Here is a 12,015-nt window from a genome sequence, read left to right on the forward strand (position 1 = left end):
GAGAGAGAGAGAGAGAGGAGAGAGAGAGAGAGAGAGCGAGAGAAAAAAGGAAGGAAGACTTGGGACCTTTGTTTTCCATTCCTCTCTCCACATCTCGGTGAAAGTGCAGGGAGAGGAAAAACCGGGGAATGATGGACAGGGTTACACTGACCTCGTTAGAGACAGCCCCCCCCCCCCCACCTTCTAATCAAGGACTGATTTAGACCTGGGACACCAGGTGGGTGCAATTAACTATCAGGTAGAACAGAAAACCTTAAGTACCCGGGACCTCCAGACTCGAATTTGAATACCCCTGTCCTGTCCTATCACACACAGGAAATTACATCATTCTGGGACAATACATGATGTGGTAAAGAGTGCGGTGTACATTGTTGTACATCTGAGGTGTAGGTGGAGAGAGGGAGGAATGGGCCGGGCCGTGGAGAGAGAGAGGGGTGTGGTTGGCTATAAACCCTGGGACAGTAGAGTTCTGTTGTTATCCTCTGTCCTGGCACCCTGCATCACTCTGTCCTATCTCTCCATCCTTCTCCATCGCTACAGAGTGGGACTCCTCCATCTGCAACATCCCTTTAGGAACCCAAAGAGTCAGGAACCATGCTGACCATTTTGGCGCTAGCATCGGTCATACTGCTTGGAATAGGTAAAAAGTGTGTTTGTTTTGTCTTCATATATCCTTCTCTAATTATAAGGCCACTGTAATGTGAAGTGTAACTGCGCTCAATTTCTTTGATTTATGGTTTAAAAAAAGAAGTTACTTCTAGTATGTTAATTCTATGACTAAACCTTCTAATTTGATTTGTGAATTGTGCTGCCAGACCTTTATCAACATCTGGGTTAAAGGTCAAAGAGCACATAGGGTCAGTTACACAATTTGAATAAATAACAGATATGATGAATGATCTCCTATGCTATACACAGGCTTGGTATTTCATTATCAGCTTTATGTTGAATTAATCCCATCGGTCGCTGACTCTGGGTGACTCTGGGTGACTCTGGGTGACTCTGGGTGACTCTGGGTGACTCTGGCTGACTCTGGCTGACTCTGGGTGACTGGCTGACTCTGGGTGACTGGCTGACTCTGGCTGACTCTGGCTGACTCTGGCTGACTCTGGCTGACTCTGGCTGACTCTGGGTGACTCTGGGTGACTCTGGGTGACTCTGGGTGACTCTGGGTGACTCTGGGTGACTCTGGTGACTCTGGGTGACTCTACTCTGGGTGACTCTGGGTGACTGATATTGGTAGATATTAATTAAAGGGAAGGCAAGTAAAGGAAACCTGTCAGATGATTGGTTGGTCTTGTAATCCATTGTTATGTGGATGTTATATTGTTGTGACGGAATTCCATAAGGCTCACAAAGTCAGAGTGAGGGTATCAATGTTGGGACTCACTCTGAGACAGTGTGTTGACAGCATTTTTACACTTTGAGCAGAGATTCTTCTTCTTCCCCCTGATTTTTACAGCTTTGTCAAAATCTTTATTAAAAACGTCAAGTCTTATTCCATTGACATGTTCTCTGCTGGCTGACATTAGTTATTCAAGGACGCTGGAGTTGTGATCTGCTGAGAGTTTCAGCCTGTGAACATTTTTATGTATATACACTACCGTTCAAACATTTGGGGTCCCTTAGACATGTCCTTGTTTTTGAAACAAATGCAACATTTTTGTCCATTAAAACAACATCTAATTGATCAGAAATACAGTGTAGACATTGTTAATGTTGTAAATGACTATTGTAGCTGGAAATGGCAGATTTTTTATGGAATATCTACATAGGCGTACAGAGGCCCATTATCAGCAACCATCACTCCTGTGTTCCAATGGCACGTTGTGTTAGCTAGTCCAAGTTTATCATTTAATTCTTTTTTTTGATCATTAGAAAACACTTTTGCAATTATGTTAGCACAGCTAAAAACTGTTGTCCTGATTAATGAAGCAATAAAACTGGTCTTCTTGAGACTAGTTGGATATCTGGGGCGGCAGGGTAGCCTAGTGGTTAGACTGAAAGGTTGCAAGTTCGAATCCCCGAGCTGACAAGGTACAAATCTGTCGTTCTGTCCCTGAACAGGCAGTTAACCCACTGTTCCTAGGCCATCATTGAAAATAAGAATGTGTTCTTAACTGACTTGCCTAGTTAAATAAAGGTAAAATTAAAATAAAAATCTAGAGCATCAGCATTTGTGGGTTCGATTACAGGCTCAAAATGGCCAGAAACAAATAACTTTCTTCTGTAACTCGTCAGTCTATTCTTGTTCTGAGAAATGAAGATTATTCCGTGCCAAGAAACTGCGAGTTCGCTCGCTTCAGAAGCTTCTGGAGAACATTCGACTTCCCTCCGTCCCCATTGGACCCACCATAGCTGTGAGGAACCAATGAGCAGTCTCTGTTTTGCTTGGGGCCGTGGGATTGGTTCATGGCGTTGAGTAGGAGGTTCTCTCTTGCCAGAATAGAAAGAGGAGTGGGAGGCCCCGGTGCACAAATAAGCAAGAGGACAAGTACATTAGAGTGTCTAGTTTGAGAAACAGACGCCTCACAAGTCCTCAACTGGCAGCTTCATTAAATAGTACCCGCAAAACACCAGTCTCAACAGTGAAGAGGCGACTCCAGGATGCTGGCCTTCTAGGCAGAGTTGCAAAGAAAAAGCCATATCTCAGACTGAACAATGAAAAGAAAAGATTAAGACGGGCAAAAGAACACAGACACTGGACAGAGGAACTCTGCACTGTATTTCTGATCAATTTAATGTTATTTTTAACGGACAGAAATGGTGCTTTTCTTTCAAAAACAAAGACATTTCTAAGTGACCCCAAACTTTTGAACGGGAGTGTACACTGTATAGTGTCTGACAGGATTTGTGTGCGAGTCAGTATCTTGAATCAAAAGAAATTCCTAATACCCCAAAATACTAGGGATAATAATTGATGATAGCAATGTTTGTAAATGTCATTACATTGGTGGTGGTTAATGTACTGTGTCATGTATTACATTTACTATATTAGTTTTATATAGATTTTTATTGCAAATATGGAATTTACATTCATATTTCAAGGACACAACATAGAAAAATAACCTATGGATATTTATATTCTGTGGATAGTTTTTGTTATGCTGTGCTTTTTAGTTAGTATCAATCAACTCCAATCCTTGTTGCCTGCCATCATGGTGTCCTTGGATAAACATGGTGTCCTTGGATAAACATGGTGTCCTTGGATAAACATGGTGTCCTTGGATAAACATGGTGTCCTTGGATAAACATGGTGTCCTTGGATAAACATGGTGTCCTTGGATAAACATGGTGTCCTTGGATAAACATGGTGTCCTTGGATAAACATGGTGTCCTTGGATAAACATGGTTGTCCTTGGATAAACATGGTGTCCTTGGATAAACATGGTGTCCTTGGATAAACATGGTGTCCTTGGATAAACATGGTGTCCTTGGATAAACATGGTGTCCTTGGATAAACATGGTGTCCTTGGATAAACATGGTGTCCTTGGATAAACATGGTGTCCTTGGATAAACATGGTGTCCTTGGATAAACATGGTGTCCTTGGATAAACATGGTGTCCTTGGATAAACAGTGGTTGTGTGTGTGTATGGATTTTGAAGTGATTATAAATGGTTTTGAAACCGAAGAAAAAGGTTGAAAATAACATGTCTATTCCACTAGGTCTACTTGTCTGTCTTTTCAAAGTAAATGAAATGGTCCATCCACACCACACTAGTTTTGAAGGTTGTGTTGGTTTATTGATGTGAATACAAGGGGTTTGGAACGATAGACTCGACAATAGTCTTGGAAGGATAGTCTTGAAAAAAACACCTTGCAACTCAAAAACATTCTCTACTCCACTCAATCCTGTTGTCGTTGTCTTATTTCCCAGGGACAAAGTTGTGGCATGTGCAGCTAAGATTCTGATTTAATTAACCCTGTGTGCCCCAGTCCTCTTTATCCTCTTGTCTATTTTTATAGTATTGTCCTTTTAAATCCCCAGAAAAATAGTTTTGAACCGTTGCAGCGCTGATCTTTCGTGTTTTATATTTTTTTTATTGAAAGTGCCATGAAAGTGAACAATGGTGAAACATACACAGATAGATGGAATGCTACAATGGTGAAACATACACAGATAGATGGAATGCTACAATGGTGAAACATACACACATAGATGGAATGCTACAATGGTGAAACATACACACATAGATGGAATGCTACAATGGTGAAACACACACATAGATGGAATGCTACAATGGTGAAACAGACACATAGATGGAATGCTACAATGGTGAAACAGACACATAGATGGAATGCTACAATGGTGAAACAGACACATAGATGGAATGCTACAATGGTGAAACAGACACATAGATGGAATGCTACAATGGTGAAACATACACACATAGATGGAATGCTACAATGGTGAAACATACACACATAGATGGAATGCTACAATGGTGAAACATACACACATAGATGGAATGCTACAATGGTGAAACATACACACATAGATGGAATGCTACAATGGTGAAACATACACACATAGATGGAATGCTACAATGGTGAAACATACACACATAGATGGAACGCTACAATGGTGAAACAGACACACATAGATGGAATGCTACAATGGTGAAACATACACACATAGATGGAATGCTACAATGGTGAAACATACACACATAGATGGAATGCTACAATGGTGAAACATACACACATAGATGGAATGCTACAATGGTGAAACAGACACATAGATGGAATGCTACAATGGTGAAACAGACACATAGATGGAATGCTACAATGGTGAAACAGACACATAGATGGAATGCTACAATGGTGAAACATACACACATAGATGGAATGCTACAATGGTGAAACATACACACATAGATGGAATGCTACAATGGTGAAACATACACACATAGATGGAATGCTACAATGGTGAAACAGACACATAGATGGAATGCTACAATGGTGAAACAGACACATAGATGGAATACTACAATGGTGAAACATACACACATAGATGGAATGCTACAATGGTGGAACATACACACATAGATGGAATGCTACAATGGTGAAACAGACACACATAGATGGAATGCTACAATGGTGAAACATACACACATAGATGGAATGCTACAATGGTGAAACACACACACATAGATGGAATGGTGATGGGGTAAAAAAATAAGTGTGAAAAGAGGTTATTATGTGTGTTTATCTTTCTCATTTAACCCCATCTTTAACCCCTATAGTGCCCCAACAGTCGGAGGCCATCGTCATCTACACGGGCTGGGAGCGTCACGCCCTGGTGGGGTCAGACATCCGTCTGTCATGTTCATTCTTCTCCTGGCGCTGGACTTCCGATGACGTCACCTTCTCCTGGAGCTACCGTGCCGACGGAGCCAGGGACAGCATCTCTGTATATAACCTCCTCTTCTTTATCAATCCATCCTCTATCACTCCATTATCCTCCTCTATCCTTCTCTATCACTCCATTTTCTATCACTCCATTCTCTATCACTCCAATATCCTCCTATATCCTTCTCTATCACTCCATTATCCTCATCTATCCTTCTCTATCACTCCATTCTCCTCCTCTATCACTCCATTATCCTCCACTATCCTTCTCTATCACTCCATTATCCTCCTATATCCTTCTCTATGACTCCATCCTCTATCACTCCATTATCCTTCTCTATCACTCCATCCTCTATCACTCCATTCTCTATCACTCCAATATCCTCCTTTATCCTTCTCTATCACTCCATTCTCTATCACTCCATTATCCTCATCTATCCTTATCTATCACTCCATTATCTATCACTCCATTATCCTCCTATACCTTCTCCATCACTCCATTATCTATCACTCCATTATCCTCCTTTATCTTTCTCTATCACTCAGTCCTCATCTCCTTCTCATTGTACTCATCTCCTCATCTCACCCTGACTAGAGCCCTGGTCAAAAGTAGTACACTAAATAGGGAATAGGGTGCTATTTAGGATGCAAACTTTCACTCGGTTCTCATCTCCTTCTCATTCCCGTCCTCTCACCTGGTGCCAGCTCTTTCGTTTCAGTCTCTCTCACCTAATCTGACTGTTTCCATCGTATTATGTCTCTCTCCTCGTCGTGACTTGCCCTCCATGGCTCCCAATCTCCCCCTTCTATCCCCCCGTCTCTCTCTCTCTCCTATTCTCATTATCTATCTCCTTCTCTCCTCCGCTTTCATCTACCTCTTGCCTCCCTCTGAAATAATATCACTTCCTTCCTTCTCACTCCTCTCCAAAAACAGTTAATGAACTTTACTTTACAAGCCTCTTCTTTTAACACATTTCATCTCACACTACTATATGGGCTGGTCTAAAATGGCACCTTAGTATTCCCTAATTTTAACCTTTACCAATACAAAAGTAGTTCACTACATAGGGAATAGGGTGCCATTTTGGATTCAACCTTAGCCTAGATGTAAAACCACACAAGAAAGAAACTGAATGTCTTCCCTGTTCCAGGTCTTCCACTACACTGGTGGATCCCCCTATGTGGACAACAAGGGACCGTTCAGAGACAGGCTGGAGTTTGTGGGGAACCCTGGTCGCCGGGACGGATCCATCCTACTCAAGAACCTGGACTACGGAGACAACGGCACCTTCACCTGTGATGCCAAGAACCCGCCTGACATAGTAGGACGCGCCTCCAGTGTCAGACTGCTGGTCTTTGAAAAAGGTGAGAGCATAGAATTACTAGCCTGAGGATCAGTCTGTTTGTCACACTCCATGCTTTGGCCTGACAAGTAGTGGCAAAGGAGCGGCATAATGGCACAAACAGATCTGGGACCGGGTTCTAGAATTACATAGATACAGTTCCTAAAATAGATACTGGCATCCTAGTAACATGCCTAATAAATCCATCTGCCATCTTGGTCAGGAAAACTTCAATTCTACAAACGGGATCAAATTCTATCTAGGTTTATACAGACAGGTCTATTTCATCAACCACTGTAGTGAATTAAAGGGTCCGTCGTCACAATCAGAAGCAGCGCTGTGCCACAATCATCCAGAATCATGATCAGAATTCTAAATCAGACTGCACACTTAAGCAAGCCCTTATTTGTGCTAATATGTTGTTTAATGTCAGTGTTTTCTTGTCTTCTTCATATTTCTCTCCATCCCTCCCCCTCTCTTTCTCTCCATCCATCCCTCCCCCTCTCTTTCTCTCCATCCCTCCCCCTCTCTTTCTCTCCATCCCTCCCCCTCTCTTTCTCTCCATCCCTCCCCCTCTCTTTTTCTCCACCCCCTTCCCTTCACTCTCTCAGTTCCCATCCAGGCCGGAGTGATCACAGGGGCCATCATCGGTGCGGTGCTGGGTCTGTTGGTGCTCGTCGTGGTCATCTACTATCTCATGAGGTTCCTGGTGGCCCGCAGAGTCTTCAACCTCAGTGTCAGGTCAGTGTCCCTATGCCCGGGTCTGGGGCCCAACCTTGAGCTCGTTCTGTATGGCTTAGCTGTCACTAGGTGGTATTTTTCTGAATTGATTTTTATTTTTTATTTTATTTCACCTTTATTTAACCAGGTAGGCTAGTTGAGAACAAGTTCTCATTTGCAACTGCGACCTGGCCAAGATAAAGAGAGATAATGAAAGTGCAGAAAGTTAGGGACATGTTGAATCAAAGCTAGCCATGTGTGTCAGATAGAGAGAGATAATGAAAGTGTAGAAAGTTAGGGACAGATTGAATCAAAGCTAGCCATGTGTGTCACAGAGAGAGAGATAATGAAAGTGCAGAAAGTTAGGGACAGGTTGTGTCAAAGCTAGCCATGTGTGTCAGAGGCTGAGGCATTGCCCATAGACCAGCCCTCTGCACAGGAAAGAAGTTGACCTGTATTGACACTTTACAGTCTATCTATGTTGCTGTGTCTCATAACCTAGCTGGAGAAACAGTGCTGTGCTCTTAGCAATAGCTATAAGACAGGCAGTACTATACTGGCACAGGAGCAGTACATCCCTATGACCACCGGGGGCAGAGGTTCTACATCCTCCTAACTTGGTTCTCTTTGTTTCCTCCAGCAAACATGGAAAGAAAGGGAAGGGTAAAGAGGGATCACAGCAGAGACAGGCAAGTCCTCTCAGCGTCTTCTCACTCACAATGACTACACAACGTTAGCATCTCACTCACAATGACTACACAACGTTAGTATCTCACTCACAACGACTACACAACGTTAGCATCTCACTCACAACGACTACACAACGTTAGCATCTCACTCAACGACTACACAACGTTAGCATCTCACTCACAATGACTACACAACGTTAGCATCTCACTCACAACGACTACACAACGTTTGCATCTCACTCACAATGACTACACAACGTTAGCATCTCACTCACAACGACTACACAACGTTAGCATCTCACTCACAATGACTACACAACGTTAGCATCTCACTCACAATGACTACACAACGTTAGTATCTCACTCACAATGACTACACAACGTTAGCATCTCACTCACAACGACTACACAACGTTAGCATCTCACTCACAACGACTACACAACGTTAGCATCTCACTCACAATGACTACACAACGTTAGCATCTCACTCACAACGACTACACAACGTTAGCATCTCACTCACAATGACTACACAACGTTAGCATCTCACTCACAACGACTACACAACGTTAGCATCTCACTCACAATGACTACACAACGTTAGCATCTCACTCACAACGACTACACAACGTTAGCATCTCACTCACAACGACTACACAACGTTAGCATCTCACTCACAATGACTACACAACGTTAGCATCTCACTCACAACGACTACACAACGTTAGTATCTCACTCACAACGACTACACAACGTTAGCATCTCACTCACAATGACTACACAACGTTAGCATCTCACTCACAATGACTACACAACGTTAGCATCTCACTCACAATGACTACACAACGTTAGCATCTCACTCACAAAGACTACACAACGTTAGCATCTCACTCACAACGACTACACAACATTAGCATCTCACTCACAACGACTACACAACGTTAGCATCTCACTCACAACGACTACACAACATTAGCATCTCACTCACAATGACTACACAACATTTGCATCTCACTCACAACGACTACACAACGTTAGCATCTCACTCACAACGACTACACAACGTTAGCATCTCACTCACAACGACTACACAACGTTAGCATCTCACTCACAACGACTACACAACGTTAGCATCTCACTCACAATGACTACACAACGTTAGCATCTCACTCACAATGACTACACAACGTTAGCATCTCACTCACAACGACTACACAACGTTAGCATCTCACTCACAACGACTACACAACGTTAGCATCTCACTCACAACAACTACACAACGTTAGCATCTCACTCACAACAACTACACAACGTTAGCATCTCACTCACAACGACTACACAACGTTAACATCTCACTCACAATGACTACACAACGTTAGCATCTCACTCACAACGACTACACAACGTTAGCATCTCACTAACAATGACTACACAACGTTAGCATCTCACTCACAATGACTACACAACATTAGCACAAAGTTAGCACCTCACTCACAACAACTACACATCGACAGTACCTCACTCACAACAACTACACAACGACAGTACCTCACTCACAACTACACAACGTTAGCATCTCACTCACAACGACTACACAACGTTAGCATCTCACTCACAATGACTACACAACGTTAGCATCTCACTCACAACGACTACACAACGTTAGCATCTCACTAACAATGACTACACAACGTTAGCATCTCACTCACAACGACTACACAACGTTAACATCTCACTCACAATGACTACACAACGTTAGCATCTCACTCACAACGACTACACAACATTAGCATCTCACTAACAATGACTACACAACGTTAGCATCTCACTCACAATGACTACACAACATTAGCACAAAGTTAGCACCTCACTCACAACAACTACACATCGACAGTACCTCACTCACAACAACTACACAACGACAGTACCTCACTCACAACTACACAACCTTAGCATCTCACTCACAATGACAACACAACGTTAGCATCTCACTCACAACAACTACACAACGACAGTACCTCACTCACAACTACACAACGTTAGCATCTCACTCACAATGACTACACAACGTTAGCATCTCACTCACAACAACTACACAACGACAGTACCTCACTCACAACAACTACACATCGACAGTACCTCACTCACAACAACAACAGCTCACAACTACAGCACAGCACAGTACAACACAAGTCATGTCAGAGTACAGCATCTACATAACAGCTCATACTATAACAACATGGTTACACACAGTACCAGAACGACACAGTACCAGAACCACACAGTACCAGAACCACACAGTACCAGAACCACACAGTACCAGAACGACACAGTACCAGAACCACACAGTACCAGAACGACACAGTACCAGAACGACACAGTACCAGAACCACACACAGTACCAGAACCACACAGTACCAGAACGACACAGTAACAGAACGACACAGTACCAGAACCACACAGTACCAGAACCACACAGTACCAGAACGACACAGTACCAGAACCACACAGTACCAGAACGACACAGTACCAGAACGACACAGTACCAGAACCACACAGTACCAGAACGACACAGTACCAGAACGACACAGTACCAGAACGACACAGTCCCAGAAACACTCAAGCTAAAGTACCACCCCTCCCATCTCTTATTCCCCCCCCCCCCCACCCCACCCCCTTCATTTTAAACCTCCTCAAAGGCAAGACAAACACAATGGGTAAATAGCTTTAAGGCATAATGATAATAACACAGAAGAGCAGCACTGTGAAATGGCTGAAGCAAGGTTCTGTTGTACAGTAATTCAATTCCCTGTGAATGGAACTGATTTGCTCTCAGTGGGAGAGAAAGGAGAATACGAGGGAGACCTGCTGATTCCACCTCCTTTGAGCCAAATGTAAATCACTGGCCCATTATTGGCTCACAGTTATCCCAAATTACACAGAGTCACACTGCGGATAAGTGCAGGGCTTGGGGATGGATAGCTCTTAGGCTGCGTCACCAAAATGGCACCCTGTTCCCTATACACTGCACTACTTTGGACCAGAATAGTGCACTATATAGGGAATAGGGTGCCATTTTGGGACATGACCTTAGTATTGGATTAATAAAACAGTCATTATTTCTTGTGTGCTGGGATTACCAGCAGTTCCTCCAGGGAGAATCAGGTTTTATTCTTTTGTGGGAAAGATTTCTTGTTAAATAGATGATGATGTATGACATGCTGTTAAACTACAAACACCTAAAGACCTATTATTATTATCGATCAATTCAGCTCAATCTAAAAACTGAAATGAACTAAGACGTATTAACGGAGGTAGTCAAGGGAATAGGTTTGCAAAATTCGGATAACTTGAAAAAATAAATATCCAGGAATTTTGGGAAAACCTGGACATTTTGGGAAATTTTACAGAATTATATACAACCTTGCCAGGGAAAATGTGGCTTGTTGTCACTTTCTTATAGCATTGTTCAGAAACATACATATAAAAGCACGTATGCAGCTAGCGAATATACTGTAGCACTGGGTCATGGGCATGCGGCTGGAGGTCAGCACAGTATCAGGGGTTAGAGGCAGGGTTATATAGCACTGGGTCATGGGCATGCGGCTGGAGGTCAGCACAGTATCAGGGGTTAGAGGCAGGGTTCTATAGCACTGGGTCATGGGCATGCGGCTGGAGGTCAGCACAGTATCAGGGGTTAGAGGCAGGGTTCTATAGCACTGGGTCGTGGGCATGCGGCTGGAGGTCAGCACAGTATCAGGGGTTAGAGGCAGGGTTATATAGCACTGGGTCATGGGCATGTGGCTGGAGGTCAGCACAGTATCAGGGGTTAGAGGCAGGGTTCTATAGCACTGGGTCATGGGCATGTGGCTGGAGGTCAGCACAGTATCAGGGGTTAGAGGCAGGGTT

General features: G+C 43.2%; 1 protein-coding gene across 3 annotated transcripts in view; it reads left to right on the plus strand.

Moving 5' to 3' along the window:
• Positions 1 to 86: 86 nt before the first annotated feature.
• The window catches only part of LOC109874690 (myelin protein P0-like), a 32,307-nt gene continuing 20,378 nt past the window's right edge, over positions 87 to 12,015 (plus strand). For 2 of the 3 annotated variants that reach the window (XM_020466718.2, XM_020466719.2), the window contains exons 1-5: positions 460 to 640; positions 5,249 to 5,415; positions 6,506 to 6,719; positions 7,309 to 7,438; positions 8,058 to 8,106. In XM_020466718.2, coding sequence (XP_020322307.1) covers positions 595 to 640; positions 5,249 to 5,415; positions 6,506 to 6,719; positions 7,309 to 7,438; positions 8,058 to 8,106 — 606 coding nt within the window. In that variant the 5' untranslated portion in view covers positions 460 to 594. Of the gene's footprint in view, positions 641 to 5,248; positions 5,416 to 6,505; positions 6,720 to 7,308; positions 7,439 to 8,057; positions 8,107 to 12,015 lie in introns of all 3 variants that reach the window. The other variant, XM_020466720.2, reaches the window with a different exon arrangement.

Source organism: Oncorhynchus kisutch, linkage group LG30 (genome assembly GCF_002021735.2).
Source record: "Oncorhynchus kisutch isolate 150728-3 linkage group LG30, Okis_V2, whole genome shotgun sequence".
Classification (NCBI taxonomy): domain Eukaryota; kingdom Metazoa; phylum Chordata; class Actinopteri; order Salmoniformes; family Salmonidae; genus Oncorhynchus; species Oncorhynchus kisutch.